General features: G+C 58.7%; 8 protein-coding genes across 8 annotated transcripts; 3 read left to right on the forward strand and 5 right to left on the reverse strand.

Moving 5' to 3' along the window:
- Positions 1 to 260: 260 nt before the first annotated feature.
- Positions 261 to 1,650, forward strand: P884DRAFT_274177 (uncharacterized protein; the record flags this gene model as incomplete). The annotated part of the gene is made up of 2 exons (XM_069442686.1): positions 261 to 1,396; positions 1,560 to 1,650. 2 exons carry the CDS (start codon positions 261 to 263, stop codon positions 1,648 to 1,650), a joined length of 1,227 nt encoding a protein of 408 aa, XP_069301884.1.
- A 591-nt stretch (positions 1,651 to 2,241) lies between these two features.
- Positions 2,242 to 3,959, reverse strand: P884DRAFT_253760 (uncharacterized protein). The gene is made up of 3 exons (XM_069440832.1): positions 3,683 to 3,959; positions 2,556 to 3,623; positions 2,242 to 2,484 (listed from the first exon to the last, which is right to left on the reverse strand). The coding sequence occupies exons 1-3, from the start codon at positions 3,756 to 3,758 to the stop codon at positions 2,282 to 2,284; spliced, it is 1,347 nt and encodes a 448-aa protein (XP_069301885.1). The 5' UTR covers positions 3,759 to 3,959; the 3' UTR covers positions 2,242 to 2,281.
- Positions 3,960 to 4,888: 929 nt separating this feature from the next.
- Positions 4,889 to 7,578, forward strand: P884DRAFT_9134 (uncharacterized protein). The gene is made up of 3 exons (XM_069446170.1): positions 4,889 to 5,391; positions 5,449 to 5,788; positions 5,857 to 7,578. Exons 1-3 carry the CDS (start codon positions 5,096 to 5,098, stop codon positions 7,516 to 7,518), a joined length of 2,298 nt encoding a protein of 765 aa, XP_069301886.1. The 5' UTR covers positions 4,889 to 5,095; the 3' UTR covers positions 7,519 to 7,578.
- Positions 7,579 to 8,144: 566 nt separating this feature from the next.
- On the forward strand, positions 8,145 to 9,793 carry P884DRAFT_190045 (uncharacterized protein; the record flags this gene model as incomplete). The annotated part of the gene is made up of 2 exons (XM_069437485.1): positions 8,145 to 8,532; positions 8,670 to 9,793. 2 exons carry the CDS (start codon positions 8,145 to 8,147, stop codon positions 9,791 to 9,793), a joined length of 1,512 nt encoding a protein of 503 aa, XP_069301887.1.
- A 486-nt stretch (positions 9,794 to 10,279) lies between these two features.
- On the reverse strand, positions 10,280 to 12,102 carry P884DRAFT_188879 (Isopropylmalate dehydrogenase-like domain-containing protein; the record flags this gene model as incomplete). Its single annotated transcript, XM_069437398.1, has 5 exons — positions 10,280 to 10,515; positions 10,655 to 11,381; positions 11,635 to 11,706; positions 11,870 to 11,890; positions 12,052 to 12,102. The coding sequence occupies 5 exons, from the start codon at positions 12,100 to 12,102 to the stop codon at positions 10,280 to 10,282; spliced, it is 1,107 nt and encodes a 368-aa protein (XP_069301888.1).
- A 32-nt stretch (positions 12,103 to 12,134) lies between these two features.
- Positions 12,135 to 12,381, reverse strand: P884DRAFT_215103 (uncharacterized protein; the record flags this gene model as incomplete). The annotated part of the gene is made up of 1 exon (XM_069439251.1): positions 12,135 to 12,381. A coding segment is annotated over one exon (242 nt), but the record flags the coding sequence as incomplete, so codon positions are not given.
- Positions 12,382 to 12,971: 590 nt separating this feature from the next.
- P884DRAFT_189797 (uncharacterized protein) lies at positions 12,972 to 15,517 on the reverse strand (the record flags this gene model as incomplete). Its single annotated transcript, XM_069437465.1, has 3 exons — positions 12,972 to 13,179; positions 13,269 to 15,404; positions 15,492 to 15,517. 3 exons carry the CDS (start codon positions 15,515 to 15,517, stop codon positions 12,972 to 12,974), a joined length of 2,370 nt encoding a protein of 789 aa, XP_069301890.1.
- Positions 15,468 to 15,843, reverse strand: P884DRAFT_9222 (uncharacterized protein). Its single transcript, XM_069446176.1, has one exon. It carries the CDS (start codon positions 15,760 to 15,762, stop codon positions 15,514 to 15,516), a length of 249 nt encoding a protein of 82 aa, XP_069301891.1. The 5' UTR covers positions 15,763 to 15,843; the 3' UTR covers positions 15,468 to 15,513.
- Positions 15,844 to 19,577: the final 3,734 nt, after the last annotated feature.

Consider the following 19,577-nt stretch of genomic DNA (forward strand, 5'->3'; position numbering starts at 1 on the left):
GGGGGGGGGGGGGGGGGGGATCGCCGGTCGTGCTACATCGCCTCCTCTCCTGTTCCTGCGCCCTTGTATCTTTATAAAGGCCTGCGGGTTCCCTTGAAGGATCCCGGCGTACGCCATCCTTGAGCTGTTCGACCTTCTATATTCTGCTACTTATTCAAAGCTGGCGGCAGGCTGACTGTACCCATCCCGCGCCTGCTCCTCCAATACCTGACTACTGTTCTACACTCGCCAATACCAGAAGGATCATGTTCTGCGAGACCATGTCGAGCCTCTCCATCAGGCCGGCGGAGAGAACCGTTCCATTGCGACAGCCAATGTTGCCTCGCAGGTGTCTTCAGACCTTCGGGTCAGGAGACTCGCTGGTCATCCGTACCAACCAGCGGCTCCCCCCAATCTCTGATCTCCTGAGGGACGTCCCGTTGCCGCCATCCCTGCCTTCATCCCAACCTCCGTCCCAGAAACAGGCGTACCCGACGATCCTCCCGCCAATGCTTCCAACCCCTATCCCTTGCTCCCCGACCTTCTTTCCCGGTGCATTCCCGACCTGGTCAACGTCGCCACCCCGCTCCCGGTCCGCGTCACAGCAGTACACGCAGTTCCCGCCCCTATCCAGACCCGTCGACCTGCGAAGGGCATCCATCCCCTGCGCTGACCGCGACCGCCAAAGACGCACCGCCAAGCAGCAGGCGCGTCTGCGTCGCGGCTCGACCCTGTCAGACCCGGGCCCCCAGCCCCGCCAACACCATCCGCCTCCCAACAACAGCCTTGCGAGGAGACCCGAAGCAGCGGCCACCCGCCAGCCCGCCCCCGCCGTCTCGCAGGGGGCGGCGGGACCCCCGAAGCCGAAACGCAACAACCAGCCCTTCACCTTCGAGCAGGAAGCCTTCGTCATCTACCACCGCGTCGAGCTCGGGCTGCCCTGGGCCGAGGTCCGCGACGCCTTCATGGCGCGCTGGTCCGCCTTCAAGCGCAGCGTCGGCGGCCTCCAGTGCGCCTACTACCGCACCAACCTCGAGCTGCCCGTCGTGACGCCCGACGGGCTGCTGGTGCTCGTCGACCCCGAAGAGGACGCGGGCGAGCTTGCGCAGATGACGCCACCTGCGTCGCCCGGGCCGATCTCGCCGTCTTCCTCCTCCTCCTCCTCCTCTTCTTCTTCTTCTCCTTCGGGTGGACTAGTGGATGAGGGGGCGAAAGGAGGTTCGGAGTCGGGAGGGTCTTCCGGGAGGCCGAGGGAGCACTGGTACAAGCTGTACAGAGGGGTTGCGTACCGCACGCGGATGGTCAAGTGCCGCAGCGCGAGGATCTCGCTGACGGAGCGGTTTCCCGAGGAGTTGTTGGACGAGAGGAACGACTGGGTGCGGGAAGAGCACCGAGTCGCGGCGAGGGGCGCGGGTGAGTTACAACGTGCATCCCCTTCAGCATCATCTCCAACCACCCCGCCCTGCCCCCTCCACCCCCCCCCCCCCCCCCCCCCCCAAAAAAAAAAAAACCTGCTCCCCATTTCCTACAATCTCCCCACCCACCGTCCTTTCCTCTTTCTCGTCCTTCTCTGGTATTAGGAGCCGTTCTGACAGGGCGCAGCTGAAACACGGCGCCGGCAGAGAGAGGAGTGGCTCGCTACCCGAGCGATGCGGGAGCGCCGGAGGGTGATACACGTCTAAGTTCACCTTTCCGTTAGCCGGCGGGTTTCCCCCCTGGGACCCGAAACGCTTTACACGGCCTTCATATCGATGGTCCCATCTGTGCCTATACTTTTTTAACCCTTCTCTTTCTGTCTTGTCTATCTGATTTAGCTGTAGCTGCAGAACGCACCTATGCTGCCAACGTCCCATGCCAGTCGGCACTGTTGGAGGATGATCATGGACACAGTGCAATCCTGCCTATATTCCTCTTCCTTTTAGGGTTCAGGTGATTTTTTTTCCTCTTCACGAACGTACTCATCCCTGTATTAAGCGACCGTTATGGGAGGCACAGTCTGTCATCCTTGCCGGTATCCGGACGCTTTCCCTTGGTCATTTTTTTCTACGGCAAATTTTCTGGGCATGGATGGGTTGGTGTTGGTTGAGATTATGCATTTCATGGCCTCGATCTGATGGGTGATGGATAGCACGGCGAGGCGTTCGGGATCGAAGCGCGAGCCAAAGGGGGGAATCGTAATCTCCGAAGTGTAACCATGTGCAAAGCAAGAGTCACCGAGTGCTACACTTGGCTATGCATTTAGGAGCGAAGCAAATGTCATGCCTACGACGGTATGGTCGCCTACGACGCTGGCTCGTTTCGATTACGGCCGCCATTCTTCACTTCGCCCAGCAAAGCTGCCGTATTGTTCGTCGTCGTGCCAGTTGTCTTCGTCGTCAAAGTATCGCAAATCGTACTCCTCCCTATCCGAGTCATTTTGTGTTGTATAGGTGTAGGGATTCCGGTCAAATTCGTCGTCCCAGTCGAGTTCCTCTTCCGGGTAGTCTGCCGTGTAGTAGTTTTCCGCTGGACAACTAATCAGCTAAAGGAAGATGGGGAAAAGAACAGCGCGGCTAAGTCCAGACAATTGCACTTACCATTCTCATCTTCTTCGTCCTCCGGCAGGTCGTCATCGCTGTCGCCCTCGGTGCCGTAAAAGAACTCGACCATGTCGGGCTCGGTATCGAACACCAGAAGGCCGACGCGATGCGACGGCACCGCCTGCTCTCGCAACCGCTCGGCGGGAACACGCTCGTATGTCTCCAGCACGTAGTCTTCCTCGTCGGTCGTGTCTTCTGCCGCGGCGTCCACGCTCATGACCGCGGTCCCGCATGGCGCCTGCGATACGGCATCCCCACGCTGTCTCGCAGCTACAGACTCGGGATGGCGCTCGAAATAGCGCATTTTTGGCGCTTTCGGTTTGAAGCGCGACGTGGCCGGGCTGTATTTTGAGGTGGTGCTTTCTGCTTTCATCCTATCTAGGTTCTTGTTGATCTCTTCGACTGTCCAGCTGTCCATGGCTCGAGCAAGTTCGTCCATGTCAATGTCTTCTCGCTGCTGCATGGACGGGGGAAGCGTCTTATTCTTGGCGGCCTGAGTGCAGGCCCTGGTACCTGGCCGCTTGTACTTGACCGGGCTGGGCTGCTGGACGGCAGGCGTCTCTCCATTTCGAGGCTCCGAGGGCTCCGGGGGCCGCGAGTCATCCACGGGTTTCGGTTGCCCTGTCGGGGCCACGCCATGTTCCTGGATCAGAGCCTTCAGCGTCTCCCGATGTTTCTTTGCGCCCCGCTCGACAAACACAGCGGGCACCGCACGCTTCTTGGACACGCCAGCAGCCGGCTGGGGCGAGTGGGACTTTGACAGGTGGAAGCGGCGTATGCGGTCAGGGGCCGGATGACTCGTGGTTGGCGCTGTGTGCTCAGGCCCCGCGGACGGTGCTGGTGCGGTTCCTGGTGCTGTGGCGTCCTCCTTGACAGGAGGCTCATCTTGCTGGCGCGGGCGCTTGGGCCGCCGATTCTCATCGCCTGCTCGACTTGTTTGTATCACTGGAATTCCCGGAGACAAAGGCTCAACCGCTGGGCCGGTGCGTGTGCCGATAGTCTGCTTGAGCTGATAGACCCAGCCACCCTCCTCACTCGAGCGCGATCGTTTGGATTCCTCGAGGCCTAGTGGTGGCGACGGGTCAGCACCCGGTGAAGGGGGGGTTGGACAGCAGGGTACTAACGCAGAAATTCGACAGCGTCTTCATCGTTGCCACGTTTCCGTTTTACATGAATGGTGTGTGGCGGAAGGCCTGCCATGGTTGGATCGACGTGTCCCCGGTTTGCGACGGGTCGGGTCGGAGGGGAGGCCCGACGGTGCCTTAACGGGGCGGAACTGAAAACTAAAAAAACTGGACAGGGGCGTCGTTTGCGGCGGAAGGAAGGGAGGCTTGTAGCTCACGAATCGGTTGACCAGACCGTGCGGAGGATGCAGTCGCCGTCCGAGAAGTACGATAGTCCAAAGGCTGGGAAAGGGTTGTGCGACGGAGATGCTCGCCAAAAGTAGGTTGGCACTTGGCGACTGCGGGACAAACCCACTTCTCTCCATCGACCCAGCGATTCGATCAATTTTGGCGGTCAATGGCGGCATAATAGTTTTGCCACTCTAGACCGCCTCCACGCCGGCGAAGCATCATGACGCTATTGCGGTGGGGTGATCCCCGCGCCAAGGGTAGCAGGCGCGGCCCAGCCGAGCTGCTTCTCCACTTTCCTGTCAAGCTTCTGACCTTCCCAATTGGCAAGCCTAGTGCACTATGTAATTGCGAAGACGCAGCTCGGAAGCTCAAGTCAGTTCCGTCATCGACCCTGTTTGCCACCATCTAGACCAGACGGATACTGTACAGCAGCTGCACACAATGTTGGAAATATGTTGCGGACAATCCCCACTAACAACGCTCGAGTCCCTAATAGGCGTACTTGGGGAGGTTGCCGCGACTGGCCAATGGCTCTGGAGAGAAGGGTAAGTGGTTTTGTAGGCTGAATGGTGGGATGAGCAGACCCAAGAGCAATTGGCCAAGTCTCCGAGAGGTCAAGAAGCCAGTGTGTCGAGGCTCGCAGTACACCGAGGTGGATTTGAATCCATCATGGACTGATTTCCAATACACAGTACATTCTCTGGCCGCAACGCCATTTATCACCTCGGGCTCCTGATCAAAGCTTCTTCTCTGGGGTACATCCCACATTGACCATCAAACCTTCCTAAACCAGGTTCAATTTTCCACCCCTTGCCGATCGATTGCTCAACTTCGCCGGGCATGGTCGTGAGTGTTGCTCTCTCGTCCTACTGCTGTGTGCAACTTGGCTCCCGCCATTACACACGATAATTCCCGACTGTTACGACCAGCACCCGACGTGGCGTGATAAATCATTTGAAAGCATCAACCATCGCAATTACCATCGCAGGTGACACATGTTGCCGACCTGACCTCGACATCGACCTCTGATCTCCCATTCTTGTAGATCAATACATCCCCTCCCGTCGGCCTCTATAACACAGTTCTGTGCAGCCTGCGGGCGTTTGCCCTCGATTTCGCCTGGGGCGATCCGTTCAACCATTATCCCACGCCCATTCTTCTCAGTCCCATCGTCTGCCAAACATGGCGCAGAACTTGGTCTCTGCCGTCATTACCTACCACAAGCCCGGTACCCAGCCGCCGCTCTACGTCGCAGGCACCTTTTCGGACCCTCCATGGCTGCCCCAGGAGATGGATCATACGGCCAGGAAGGACGGGGAATATAACTTCAAAAAAGAGATTCGCGCGGAGCCGCGCTCCAGAATCCAGTATAAGTTTCTCGTTGGCGATGGGGAATGGGTTCTGAAGGACGACGGGCCGACTACGACAGACAGCTTTGGCAATACGAACCACGTGCTGGAAGTAGGGACTCAGGAGGAGTAAGTGTGGCCTGCTATGCCGCGCGGCAACATCCCAATGTGTGCTGACATCCAAAGGGCGTCAAACACCCAAGCCCAAGACCGGGAGGGCACCCGGGACAGAGGGGAATCCCGAGGCGCTGGCCGCTTGTCGTACGCCAAGGTAGCTGCGAAGCAGTTCGAACCTCCCGCCGAGCAGGCTTCCGCCGGCCGTTCTGGCACGGGTACCCCGATGTTTGCGAGAACCGCTGCCGAAGTAGCCGATTCTTCCGCTGAGCTCCTCCACGAGGAAGTTCCGGAGCTGGAGAAACCTGAGGGCAACCTCAACCGCGGGGAAGAGGCAGGGAGGCGGAATCCTGATGCCGCCGAACCTGCGCCAAAGGTTGCCGACGCCTCCAAGAAGCCCGAAAAGCGCCAGGTATATCTTGCTTCCCTTTCCCACTCACCCCTCGGAGAAGTTTCCTGTGCCGCCAGCTGACGGCTCAGAGCACCGTCGTCATCCTCGAGCCTCCCGCAGGCGAGGGCCGTCCGTTTCGAGTGCGCCCGCAAAGCGAAGAGTTCCCAGACGACCAGGAAGGGACCATTGCCGACAAGCCACCGCTCTTCGCTCACGAGTGCGCAGGCATGTACGAGATGGACGACGAGCTGACCGAAGAGGAAGGGGGCGACGCAGCTCACACGCCGCCACCGATTGAGGACATTGACCCTAACAGCGTCGATCTGAACGACCCGACCCTGGAGCACTTCCCTTCATCAAGAGAAGATATCATCGACAGGGTTCAAAAGCTCAAAACCGGTCTCCGTGCCGACCACGCCTCGTTTAGCTGCAAGCCTCCTAGTCCGGTGGTCAATCCGTCACGGCGCGGGACCGAAGACATCACTGGTGATTTCCTGCTGGTAAACCATCAATCCGCGTCTCCTACCACGCGCCGCGCCTCCAAAAACACCCCTAGAGGATCCGTCGGCTCGTTCAGTGCGACGGCCTCGCTCCATTCCATCTCGGAAGACGAAGAAGCAGTCGAAGATGAGATCGACGACCGTCCTGCTGTTGTGTTTTCGAACCCCTTAAAACCTAGGCCTAAGCACCTAAACATCCCGACCAGTGACGAGGACGAACGTATCGCCCTGCGAGAAAGCGTGAGCCTTACGGCGCTCAAGCCACCGCGAGCCTCGGCCGTGTCGTCTGAGGGCTCCTCCCCCCCGTCCCCTAAGACGGTGTGGAAGGATGGCCGTCCGGCCGATCTGACGTCTGCCGAGGTTGAACTAGGCAAGGACAAGGATCGCTCGATGCAGGAAGTCAAGCTGCACCCGGCTCCGCAGGCTAGCGATCCGGGCCCTGGACAGACCGGTCCCGAGACACGCGGAGAGGAAGCTAAGAGGGAAGACACAGAGGTGACCGAAAGCCCCGTCAGCTACGCAGGCGTTGCAGCAACGAAGTCTGCAGGGGTCACCACAAAGGCAGAGTACACACCCGGCCGCAAGACCAGCGAGGGCCCTGGCGAAAGCAAAACGACCACATCCCAGGGCCCCAGGCGGCTTAGCTACGCCGAAGTTGCAGCCTCGAAACCCGCCAAGGCCGAAGCCCCCAGCGAGGGCATGCCCAAGGGTCCGAAGCCTCCGCGGGCCGAGCACCGGCCGGAGAGCGGCGGCGGCGGCAGAGGCAAGGACAGGGCGGCCCCCCACCCGTCCGGTCCCAGGCGCCCGAGCTACGCCGAAGTCGCCGCATCAAGGCCTCCTCCTCCTCCTCCTCCCCCCCCTTCCAGCGACGACGCACCCAAGGCCCAACCGGCACCCCCTACTTCTTCCGCCGGTGCCGAGTCGTCCGCATCCAAGCCCGCCACCACTGACACCAGCGGCGCCGACCGCGATCAACATGAAGGCGGGTCTACATCCAAGGACCTGCGGAAACGAGCAGGTGGCGCCGGCGGCGGTACCAGCGGCCCGGAACCCACCAGGACGTCGGATTCTGGCGGCGGCGTCGGCGTCCCCGCCGTTCATCCCAAGTACGGGGCCGGCTGGGTCAGGGCCATGTTCAGGCTCGTCTTTGTGGACTTGGTCGGCGGGGCGGTCAAGAGGGTGCTGAGGCTGTTTGGCCTGGACAGGTTGTTTGGTGCGGGAAGGGGAAGAGAGAGTGAGAGGGACGCGTGAGACGACGTTGTCGAAGGCATCGTTCCTTTCTTTAATGTACAGAAATTGATCGCACTAGGAAGGAGAGGAGGTGGTATATGGCAAGATACGAATCCTTATGTGCGGGTTTCCTCCACGACTCAGACTGCTCGAAGGAATGAGGATGGTGATTCAGAATGATTTTTCGATGCATGAGGTTCGGGAATAATAGCGGTAGTTGCTTTTATTGTAATTGTCTTCTTGCCAGTATGGTATGTGTCCGTCCGACAGGTTTTTTTTTTTTTATTTCTAGTCATCTCCGCTGTATTTCTTGTGGCACTTGCCTCTCTTGTGTAACCCCCCCCCTTTTTTTCTTGGTGTGGCCGTCCTCTGCTCAGCGGAAGGAACATGGCTGACACGTGAATTCGCCGTCACGAAATGCACGGCGACCAGTCCGGCAGAGCGGCTTACTGCAAGAGGAAAGAGTTCGCGTCTCGTTCATGCACGAGGTTCCAGGTGGCTTACGCCCCCTCAATAGCTGACTGGTCGTGCGGGTGTAGCCATCCGTTTGGGAAATCTCTCGCAATACGTCCCTGCAATGCTACAACTCCTTCATGACAAGAGAGGACTTGTGGAAAGACGTATTATATGCCTCGACACATGGCCAAATGTGCTCCTCCTTCTCAATGACGGTCCAAGACTTCGCAACCGTCCTTGTCTGCCTTCTTTTGCAGCATCTCGCCATGAACCTGTTCGCTTACACTCTCAAGCCCGAAGATCACGTAGAGCGCCGCCCCAAACCCAACCACCCCGTTTCCCAACCACCTCCTCCCGCCCGCCAGGACGAACCGCAACCCCCAATATCGACCGTCGCCCGCGCCGCCTGCCTCCGCTACGCCCAGCGGCTCTACCCCGGAGCTACCATCCTCGAGGCCGAGCCCCAAGGTCGCTGTTCCTACACTCTCTTCCTTCCTCCCGACGATAGACACAGCGGCACCATCCTCCAGTTCCGCCCGCCACGCCACCGGATCGACCCCTGCATTACCGCCGCGGCCGGTATTGCCCCCCCCCCCCTTTTTTTTTCCCGGCGGCTCTCCCTTGACCCTTTTGCCCTTTCCTCTCCCATGTTCCCAGTAAATTTTTGCAAGTATTCTATTCCATCCCCAATGGACTGACATGGGCATGTACTGTAGAAACCATCTTCGGCAATCTCGTCCCGCACACCGAGTTCCATAGCGTTCTCACCCCGTGCCAGTGCCAGTGCCAGTGCCGGTGCCGGTTCCGGGGGGCCCGCTCGTCCCATTGTTCGCCCTCCCCCCCTTCCTCCTCCTCCTCCTCCTCCTCCTCCTCCCCATCCTCTTCTTCTTCTTCTTCTTTTTCATCTTCTCATCCCCACCAGCACCGCAGCCGCAGCCGCAGCCATGAAGTTTCCAGGCCCAGTCACGGCCCCGGCGGCCGCTGTCCCCACAAGCACCAGGACGGCGCGAGCGGGACCGTGGTCCTCTACACCCACTCCCTCTTACCGGGCACCCCGCTCAGCATCCTCCTCACCCGACAGCAACGACGATCACGACGATCACGACGAGAAGGAGGAGGAGGAGGAGGAGCGCAGTCGCCAGGCCTCGAGCTCGTCGTCCGGGCGCTCGCCCGGCGGTACTTTGCCCCGTCCTACCGGCACGCCCTGGCGCCCGACTCGCCGCGCCTGCCGGCGGCCAAGCGGGCGGTCGGGTGGAGCCTGCGGCGGGCGGTGGCGCGGCTGGCGGGTGCGGCGGACGGCCTGCCCGGCGCGGCGACGGCGGCGGCGGCGGCGGTGGCCGCGGTGGGGGGCTGGCTGGAGGAGGTGGAGCACGGGCTGCCGTGGGCGCTGACGCACGGCGATCTGGTGGGCGCCGGCAACCTGCTTGTCTCGGCTGGAGGCGGTGGCGGCGGTGGCGGCGGCGGCGATGACGAGGGAGAAAAGGAAGAAGCAGGATACGATGAGGACAAGGACGACGGGCAGGAGGCGCCGGAGCTGACACTAACGGGGCTGGTGGACTGGGCGGAGGGGGAGTGGTTGCCTTTTGGGGTCGGACTCTACGGGCTCGAGGAGGTGTTGGGGAGGACGGTGACGGATGAGGAGACGGGGAGCGGGAGGTTTGAGTACTTCTCTGATGCTGAGCGGTTGAGGGCGGCGTTCTGGGACGAGCTGGTCAGAGAGGTGCCCGCCCTAGCGCCGGGCACTGAATTGAGGGAGAGGGTGGAGAAGGCGAGGTTGTTAGGGCTGCTGTTGTGGTCCGTTACTCCGCGCCTGTTTCATTTGGAGGAGCGGCCGCGTTGACCTCTCGGCCTAGGTACGGTATCGCATTCGACGACGGCGCGCTCAACCGGGTCGTGGAGCCAGGCAGGGACGATGAGGAGTTGCAGAAGCTCGACCTGTTCCTTTCCGGATCCAACCGGAGCGTCGAATCCCTCCCGAAGCAGAACGTCAACCGGAGACTACCCGACACACTTGCCCCGGCCGATCACAATTCACACCCGGACACAAAGCGGGTGCGGACCGAGTATTCCCTTTGAAAAATACGCAGCAAAGCGGCATGGATTCAACGCGGGCACTGGCCTCCATTTCGCCACAGTGCCATCTCCGGTGCCGTTTTATCTAGCCAACTCATAATTAGCCAGCAAGGCCATTGTCCTCTGGGTTCCCTGTTGCCTCCCATTTTCCCAAACCACATCAAGCTTGTAGCTCTTTTTTTTTCCCATGTAAGTCGTTGCATATTACCACTCCCAAAACTCACTGATTGCTCGCCGAGGTCGAGCGACCAACTCAAGCCTTGAGCAGCTTCACCAGCTCGGCAACAACAGCATCGCCCATCTCGGCCGTGCCAGCATTACCGCCCAGATCCTTGGTCCTTGTGCCGTTATCGATGGCGAGCTTGACGGCAGCCTCAACGGCGGCCGCCTCCTTGGGCAGATTGAGCGAGTAGCGCAGCATCATTGCGACAGAGAGGATGGTGCCAATGGGGTTGACAATGCCCTTGCCGGAGATATCGGGAGCGGAGCCTGGGAGCAAATGTCAATCATTTGGTGCGTTGAAACGGGGAAAAGGGGTAAACCAGGACGGTGAAAACGATCTTGAAGCAAGAAAAAAAATTAAAAGATTTTTTTTTTAAAAAAAACGAGAGAATGACGAGGAACATACCATGAATCGGCTCGTAAATGCCATTGCACTTGCTCTTGCCGTCCGGGATCCCGCCCAGACTGGCGCTCGGCAACAGACCAATACTACCGGGAATGACCGACGCCTCGTCGCTGATGATATCGCCAAACAGGTTGCTGGTAATCACGACGCCGTTCAGGGCGCGCGGGTTCTTGACCATGAGCATGGCGGCGCTGTCGATCAGCTGGTGGCCGAGCTCGAGCTGGGGGAACTCCTTGGCAAAGACCTCGGAGACGACCTTGCGCCACAGCCGGCTGGTGGCGAGCACGTTGGCCTTGTCCAGACTCCAGACCTTGCTGGGCGGGTTCTTGGCGAGGGCCAGGAAGCCGGCCAGGCGCGCAATGCGCTCGATCTCGGCGCGCGAATAGGGCTCCGTGTCCAGGGCGAATCCGGACCCGTCGTCCTCGGTGCGGTCGCCAAAGTAGATGCCGCCCGTCAGCTCGCGGACGACGACAAAGTCAGTACCGCGGCAGACCTCGGCTTTCAGTGGGGACGACTCGACGAGAGCTTCCGAGGCGAAGCTGCAAGGACGCAGGTTGCCGTAGGTGCCCAGCTCCTTGCGCAGCTGGAGGATGCCCTGCTCAGGGCGAACGGGCGAGGAGGGACCCCATTCTGGGCCGCCGATGGCGCCGAGGAGGACGGCATCGGCAGACTTGGCGGCCGCGAGGGCTTCGGCAGTGAGGGGGGTGTTGTGGACTTTGATGGAGGCCTGGTTAGGTCAGATGGGTGCTGCCAGACCTTGATTGGTACAAGCAGTGGTAATAATGGGTGCGCCCGACTGCACGACTTTGACACTGCCGAAGGGGAAGCTGCCCGTATGCTCGTCTAAAAGAAACTCCGAGGCAGGCTCGCACAAAGATTTGCACATGTTCTTGAACTCGACCCACGACAACCACCGAAACGGTGACTCCAGAAAAAAAAAAAAGAAATAGGGAAAAAAACAAAGGGAGTGCTCAACTTACACCACCCAGAAGATGGTCCTGCAGGTTGAACTTGCCGGCCGAGGGGCTGTGAGTCTCAATCGCCTTGATGACCTATTCACCACCAAAGCAACAACGTAAGCCTTGGAACCTTTTGTTCTCCGTCCTCGCATCGTCGAGAGCAGGGCACGCAGCTGCAGCATCGTCCGGAAGGCATGATCATGCCAACAGCTGGTAGGGATAATAATGCTCTCTCTTCTTTTTCATTCGAACGCACCTTGACGGCCTCAGCGACAACCTGCAGCAACGCCCCTTGTCAGCAAAACCAATTCCCGTCTTTGTATCCCCCCCCCCCCCTCCCCTTTGCGCCTGGCGGCGGGCTTCGTCGGCCCTCCGGGTCTCGGCGTCTTTGATGTGCGGCTGCCAAATGGCAGCATCTTTCCTTCGCGGGAATCTTACCTCAGGACCGCAGTGGTCACCACCGAAAACCACAATGTTGTGTGTTGCCATGTTGCTCTTCCCCTTTGACGGTAAAGTGTTCTCCTGTTCAGGTGGACGAAGCTCTTCTCCCACGGACCGCACTTCGTGGTGAATAAAGGGTAAGCAGAAGAAGAATTGGAATAATTTGGAGGGGGGAAGGAGGGGCAAAGGGTGTGAATCTGACCGCCGGTTGGGTGTCTCGGAATCCAGGGAATAATTTACCAAGGCAGACAAGGCAACGAATTATGCGAGACCGGTTCCCGTAAGGTACCACCCGAGGAAGCAATTTGACAAGGAGAATGCAGTATATTATAATCAGGAAGGTGAAAATGGCTTGCTGCCCGAGTTGCTTTGGCACGTAACTACCAGTCCGAACCCCGCCTTCCGAGGTCGGCGCTCCGTGGGGTCGGTCGGGATGCAAGCCCGCTTTCTGGAGCCCGGGGTTGGGGTTCGGGTTCCAGTCGATTACCTTCCCGAGATCTGCCGCAAGGAACCGTAGGGAGCCGCGGAGATCAATTGCCCAGGGCACAGCTGGATACGGGCGATCAAAGAGTTTTCGTATTCATCATTCGAATCGTATACACAAGGTAGTCTCTTTCGGGTATCTTACGCACTAGGCATTGACTGTGAAAGGGGGGCGTGGCCGTCGCCGGTCTTGATCTTGTTCTATCTTGATCTCGCTCCAAGGAAACCACCCGACGGTAAGCCGGCAGGGGGGACACAGGGGCCCCTTCCTCCTCTCTTGGGTTGCTGCGTGATAATAATGTGGGAAAAGATCATTCATAATCGTAACTGGGGTCGCTGCGTTACGTTTGCAGCTGTAGGCATTCGTCGATAGTTTTACTCTTCTCTTTGTTTTTTTTTTTTGTTTGTTTTTTTTGGGGGGGGGCAACATCTCATCATCGAAAAGATTTCAGGGACTTGTGCGCGAGCGGTGACGTGACTGACACCGAAGGCCCCGCTGTCCCTGGCAAACGTCCATTCTCTCGAGGCCTCCCACCTCGTACGTTGGGCGTATTCGCGCAGAAGGCACAGATGTAGATGCTTGGGATCGTCCGCTCCGTGATGCTGACACATTGGCCGTGGACGTACATTTCGCAAGATTCACTGGTGAATAGCTTCCATTTTAGCTCACGAGGCCCGCTGACATCGGGCAGACGGGCCTGGGAGCCCCTTGGGACAGACGAGATACGTACCATTGAATCATCAACTCGGTCCGGCTGGCCCCGGTCCGGTTGCAGACACATCGAATGCCGCGCGTCCTCGTGCCCTTCGTCGGCGTAGGAAGGCTGGACTCGCTCATGGTTGTGGGTGACGTAGAGGGATGGCTGGCATAGTAGCTCGAGCCCAATCGCTTCGGCCTCGAGTTTGACTGCTTTTGCCGCGACTCGCGCAGCTTCCGGAGCTCGCTGAGCGCGTCGCCCGACGCCCTGCGTGTTGGGGTCAGCTCATGCACCACCGTCTCTCCGTCGCTGTCGCCAGCCTCCTGGGACGGCCCGTGGGAGCTCGTGTATGACGTGGAACTACGCTCGCTTATACTCCGTTGCGAGTTGTGGAAGGGATTGATCGTCGTTGGTTTCCGTGGGTCCGGGAGCGCAAATGACGTATTCCTGCTGGGGATGATGATTGGCTCATCATCGGTTGACGACGAGTCGTCGTCGTCGGACGAATCCCACTGCTGGCGACTCGTCACGGAACACGAGCCGGGTCGTTTCGCAACGCTCGGGGAAGGTTCTTCCACCACGACCACCGTCGTCTCTACCCGCGCACGGCCATTGGCGTCGATCATGAACGTCGCCTGTGTTCTCATCTCGGGACCTGACGTTTCCCGGATCGACGACAGACTTGACAGGCGGTGGTGATGGTGGTGATGATGAGCACTTTTTGACGGCGACGACCTTCCACTCGGCCTCTGGGGCTGGGATACGACCGGCTTGTTGGCGTTGACACCCGCGTTGCTCACCAGCTGAGAGCGCGGTCGGGGCGCGAGCGGGGGCAGAGCTGGCCGGCCCAACGTCTTCTTCCCCCTATTCTCGCTGGAACTCCGAGAGAGCCCGGGACGGCCGGACTCCTTTGTCGGAGAGCTCGCCAATGCCCGATGGTCCGTCTTTCTTGGCGTCGGATCCTTGGCGCTGACCGAACGGCGCAACCCAGCCCACTCAGCATTCTTCGACACCGACGGCCCCGTGCTATCCGTCTGGCCGCTATGAGCCATCGCAGGGTTCGGGTTCGGCACCGGTATGGGCTGATTGAAGGAGGCGTCCATGTTCGCTGACTGGGGCCGGCTGAACAGCAGGCCCGGGTTCACAGCACCACCCGCGTCGCTGATCCCGAAGGGGTCGTCGATCGGGTTGGGATAGCTGGCTGCGAACATGGATTGGTCGGCCGACGACGTCGCCAGCATTGGCATGGGCGGCTGGGATCCAAGGGGAGCCTGATGGGCGCCAGCGGAGACGTCGCCGTGCCCGGCCATGCCATCTTGGTCCGGTAATAGGTGGTTGGTCCTCGCCCAGTCCACGGGGTCCGGAACCTGTTGGGGCGTCGGAGGCTGGAAGACGCCCGCGCCGTTTGCGCTGCCGAAGTCAATCTCCATGCCAGCGAGGCCAGGGTCCGCATCCCAGAAAGGCCTCTGGGTCGTGCACGGCGTGGGGCCCGTCGAGGCTGGCAGAGGATAGCCAAACATGTCGCCTTGCGTCGTCACGAAGCTGCCCATGCCCTGTTGCTGGGCAGACGCCATGAAGTGCGCCTGCTGGCCATAGTGCTGATCATTTTGCATGGCGGCAGTGTCGGGCTTGGGCGCAAGCTTACGCTCACCCTTCCGGGCCGTTGGAGGAGGGGTCACTGCTTGCCCTGGCGGTTCCGTGACAACGGTTCCACGGCGAGCTTTCTTCGCCGCCTGTTCGACGGATTCCGGGTTCTCGGTGGCAGCAACTGAGGAATCGAACGTCTGACTTCGTCGTGGAACGGGCGATGACCGCAGAACCTTGGACGGCTCGACGGGGGGCAATGACAGGTTAGGGTCCGACGGGGACTCGCTCACATGGACCGCGACCCCGAGACCCAGGCCGTCGGTGGACAAGGCCCGCTTCTGGGCCGTGCTACTAGAATAAGGGGTCGGGGGGCCAAAGTCGGGAAAGGGGTTGCGAGAACCCCTTAGATTGCCCGGGGTCGCGTTGAAGACGGAATACTCTTCGGCAAAGCGAGGAGTCCAGCCGCTGGACTCGTCGAGGCGTCCGTCGTTCTGCTTGGGTGTCTCAAAAACGGGGCTCGGAAAGACGGGGGATATGGGGGTCCGCTTAGGCGTGGGGGGTTGAACGGCTGAATCACCAGAGCTAAAGGCTCACATCGTCAGCATGACAAGTCCTCGGAGGGCAGTAGGGCTCCGAGCGCACGGAGACCAAAGATTGGAGAGGGCAAACCTGGAATCAAGCGGATCTGCAGTCATAGCAGACTGATTTCCTTATCAACATGTGTACCCCGGCTAGAGCATGAGAGGATACGAGCGGTATGAGACGAAAAAAAAAGTCGAACGAGATCATACACGTTGGGAGCACAGTTCGAATCGCAGGAGACGGGGAATTCGATCGATTCGGGCGGGAATAGAGAGTGGGGGAGGGACACGAATTGTCGAATCGCCAATGGTTTAGACGAGTGCTTATTGAGTGTTCTTCGTTCGTAGTCGATTCTCATCGGTCAATGCTTAGCATTCGAGTGCGGACGACAGCAAACATTCACCTGGGCCGTGTGAGAGCAGAGGTCAACAAACGGCATTTTCTGGCGGCGGGGCTAGGGACAGAAGCGGAGCAGATCTGAACGAACCTCGACAAGACGTGCGGGGCAGGAAGATAGGGAAGTCGTGCTCAAGTCCTCAACAGAGACGGCTCAGATGTGAGGATGCCGCAATGCGAGGCCGGCGAGATATGATCCGGTGTCAACAGCAGGGGACCGAAAAGACGTGTGCCATGGGCAGGTCGGTCTGTGCTGGGCGGACGCGGCCGGAAAGTGCTGCACGGCACAGATGCTCCTGCAGATGCTGAATGGCGGAGATGGGGTCGGGTACGTCGGTGTTGTATTTCCATTTACGTACTGTAACCAAGTACATCCACGTATGCACTACATAGTATGTACTCCGTAATGTCAGGGCATGTTATGTGCCGTAGGTGTCGCCAAAACCGGGAACAAAAAGCAGGAGCCTCCTGTTTGTTCTTGAGGTTGTTTTTTTAGGCGAATGCAATCGCACCTTGGGCCCGGCGGCAAGCAAGGCAGCTCAGCGGCCGCCCCAAGCCCTCAGTGGTTCTCACTGGTACAGAGTATCTGAAGGGAGGCGGCTAGAGGAGGAATTCACTGTTGTCGGCTGGTAGATGGTGGCTGGTGTCCCGCCCTCGTGCTCTTGTGCGAGATCAGGTGGGGGCCGGTGGACCAAGAGGGCTTTGAACGCTCACGCAGCAAGGGGGGGGGGGGGGGGACGAGCCCGCCAGTTGGGCACTGTCGTGAATTCCAACGGCCAGAGAGATGGGGGCTGATCCCGGAGCTCGCTGCAGCAAGGAATGGAACCAAATTAGAGGCCGTTCTTGTGGATCGCTCATGTTCACAGATGTGTGAAGGGCAGGTAATAATGAACTTCACACAAGGCAGCTGTAGCTCGGCCCCTCGGTTCGTCCGTGTTAGGCAGTCGCCTCGAATCCAAGGCGCCTGCCTTAGCCCAGAATCCAGCTGTTCCGATGTGGATTGGGCATAAATACCAGTTGCCAGCCGAGACTGTTTCATCGGTCACTGGTGGGGGTGCATGTGGTGAAATTCAACAATAGGCGGTCATGGGGGATGCGATGATTCAGCCTCTAATAAAGCTTCCGAGATCCGGGGATCCGCAAGGGACTCGACCACCCCACCCCATCGTGTTGCTGCACGTCTGAGATTTATCTGCCCGTTTCCCGGGCTCGAACATTCGCAATGTGTCGGCAAAGATATTTCGGCCATCCTGACCTTGGCCGACCTAACCTAAGCAGGACTTTGCTCGACGAGAACGTCGTGAGACCAAAATGGAATGAATCAAATTGCCCCTTGCGAAGGCCGCAATCGAATCCCAATCAGCGGGCACCGCTGGTGGGTAACCTTTGTGTGCTGGCAAGGGCAGAGCTGGAAACCAGGCTGCAGCGTCGAGGAAACCTTGGATGCTCTTTGGCGGGAAGAGCGAGGGCGGGTCAAGCCTGAAAGGTGTGGATTCCCTGCTGTGATGCAGTGAATCTACTAGTAGCAAATGAGAGCGTCCTGATGGGGGCAGCTCTTGCCCTGCCGGGAACCTTTGGTTCCCCGCTCCTTTCAAGTGGCTGCAAGGTCAACTCCCGTCAACACGCATCAATAGTTGCAAGTATGAAACAGCGGATTAGGTTGACTTGGTTGGATAATCTCGAGCATTTTCATCCACTACTTTCTGATCTCTGCGGTCAACTGATTTCCCAGTTTTGACTTTGTCTGCTTCTCGACGCCATGGGTTGTTCCTCTTCAAGATTCGACCCCGCATTCGTTAGCGATTTGGCCTTGTTCACGACCTGGCAAGGGCATCGGAAGGAATTCCCCTTCCTATGTGCACTGCAGTGATAGGTCGTTAGGGCCCTGCACCTCTCAGCAAACAGGATGAGCCCGGGTGGACCAGGAAGCTAACAGCATCCGGCACCTTCTGGTGGGAGCCGATTCGAATTGCAGGCGGAGGAAATCGAGGCAGTTCGGCTGTTGTATACGACGCGTCGGTCGTCTTCTGCACAGCAGATTCCGGGGTCAAGGCGGGCTGCTCATCCATTGACCTGTCGCAACTCTGGGGTTCCTGCGTCGATGCGATGCGGATGTTGGCGCCGCCTGCATACTGCGCATGGGTTCTGGATGAAGCGCATCTTCGCGCACATATTTTTTCAGGTTATGCATATACATAACTTACATGCTTAATACGTAGATACATTTACAGAATCCTTGCAGTACGCGATCTGTTGTTCCGTACAATAGTTGAACGAAGCACAGGACAGTAACAGGACTGGATGAGTGATCCAAGGATCTGGGACAAGTCGGGTGGTGCAACTGGAAGCCCCAAGATCTGGGCATCTGCAGTCCACTATGAGTAGGCGTTGGTTGGTGGAGCAGTTGAATCGGCCACTGCTTGGGCTTGGAAGGAGTGCTTGGTTGGCTGCCCTTGAATCATTCGCGCTTCCAAGGCAGCCACAAACCTCTCCACCTGCCTTCATACCAAGGCAACCTGAGCTGATCACCGACATGACGAGAAAGTTCTGAGATGTGTGTGAAGATAAGTGAATGAGCCAGCAAAGTAGGAGAACAGCAGGGGAAATCAACAGGTCACGATCGCTCTGCGTGTCGTCGGTTCGTTGGCCTCGACTGGTGCCAGTCCCTGCATTCCGGCTCTCACCAAGGTCAAAAACAAACTACTTCGTTGTTTGCGTCAAGCTCACGCGAGCCGGGCCCATGCCGCTGGGGTGTTGGTCCTCCGTAGGTTCCTATGCAAGCACTTCCGTACCTGCTACGCAGTTTGGCGTGCTTGTGAGCTTCTCTGTCCACCGGCTCCACACGACAGGGCGAAAAGAAGCGAGTCCTTGTCGCTACAAAGTACTGACGGTGCCAGGTCAGCCAGGAAGAGGTCCGCATAGTTCTTTTTAGATTGCTTCGCAACTTCAGGGCCGAACACAAATCTCAGGCATGGCTGGAATGCTCCCAGAATGCAAACATATCATTTGCGTTCAGCGCCCACATATATGCCATCCAGTCCCTCAACAGCTGAACTGCAGGCCTCGCCCTGCCCTTTCTAGCAAGGCCTCTCAGGGTAAAGCTTGCCTCTCCCGCAACCAGGGCATCCCCAGGGGCAGCTCGCTGAGCGAGTTGTCGACCCGAGCACTCGGTTCCAGGGCACCGGAATCGCCGGGGCGTAGCCAAATTTTTTTTTTCCTGTTTTTTTAAGCAGGGACCCTTCTAGCCGGCGCCTGGTTGGGATATTAAATCCATACATGTATGTAATTCGGGCGGATTACTGCGCGCGCCGCTCATCATTGTGGAGGTTAGACTGATATCCCCCCACCCCTTGGTCAGATAATGGAGACGCACCGAGAACTTTTGAAGTTCCTGCCCATGGAATCCATCTACTACTACTTGCAAAGTAGTTGCAGTGGCTTGAGATGCGTAGCGGATGAGGCATCCAGAGCTCAAACTGGTAACGGCTCCTGGAAGAAGAAGTACCTGTGGAAATGAGAGGCCCAGGGTGAAAGCTTGCTTATTCGTGAAGAGTACATCATCATCCAGCACGAGCAATAGCTGCTACAGCCAGCTGCTCATCAACAATACAAGAAGCTCAGAAAAAAACAATCTACCATTCCGCTCCCATGAAAGTTAGCTACCTATTTGTCCTCGCTCAGCCTTGCCCAATCTTTCCTCCTCCTGTGGTCAATCTTCGCCACTCGCCCACAACAACACCCCCTTTCTCTCTTCTTCTACGTTCCAATCTCCCAGAG

Source organism: Thermothelomyces heterothallicus, assembly GCF_042370625.1.
Source record: "Thermothelomyces heterothallicus CBS 202.75 unplaced genomic scaffold P884_scaffold_1, whole genome shotgun sequence".
NCBI classification, from domain to species: Eukaryota; Fungi; Ascomycota; class Sordariomycetes; order Sordariales; family Chaetomiaceae; genus Thermothelomyces; species Thermothelomyces heterothallicus.

What these genes read in the sequence shown, in the direction of transcription:
- P884DRAFT_253760 (XM_069440832.1), bottom strand. Translation starts at nt 3,758, where the DNA reads ATGGCAGGCCTTCCGCCACACACCATTCATGTAAAACGGAAACGTGGC. An exon ending in AGACGCTGTCGAATTTCTGC is followed by an intron (nt 3,624 to 3,682) that starts GTTAGTACCCTG and finishes CGCCACCACTAG; the next exon opens with GCCTCGAGGAATCCAAACGA. An exon ending in GGACGAAGAAGATGAGAATG is followed by an intron (nt 2,485 to 2,555) that starts GTAAGTGCAATT and finishes TTAGTTGTCCAG; the next exon opens with CGGAAAACTACTACACGGCA.
- P884DRAFT_9134 (XM_069446170.1), top strand. Translation starts at nt 5,096, where the DNA reads ATGGCGCAGAACTTGGTCTCTGCCGTCATTACCTACCACAAGCCCGGT. An exon ending in GAAGTAGGGACTCAGGAGGA is followed by an intron (nt 5,392 to 5,448) that starts GTAAGTGTGGCC and finishes TGACATCCAAAG; the next exon opens with GGCGTCAAACACCCAAGCCC. An exon ending in AGAAGCCCGAAAAGCGCCAG is followed by an intron (nt 5,789 to 5,856) that starts GTATATCTTGCT and finishes CTGACGGCTCAG; the next exon opens with AGCACCGTCGTCATCCTCGA.
- P884DRAFT_9222 (XM_069446176.1), bottom strand. Translation starts at nt 15,762, where the DNA reads ATGAGAATCGACTACGAACGAAGAACACTCAATAAGCACTCGTCTAAA.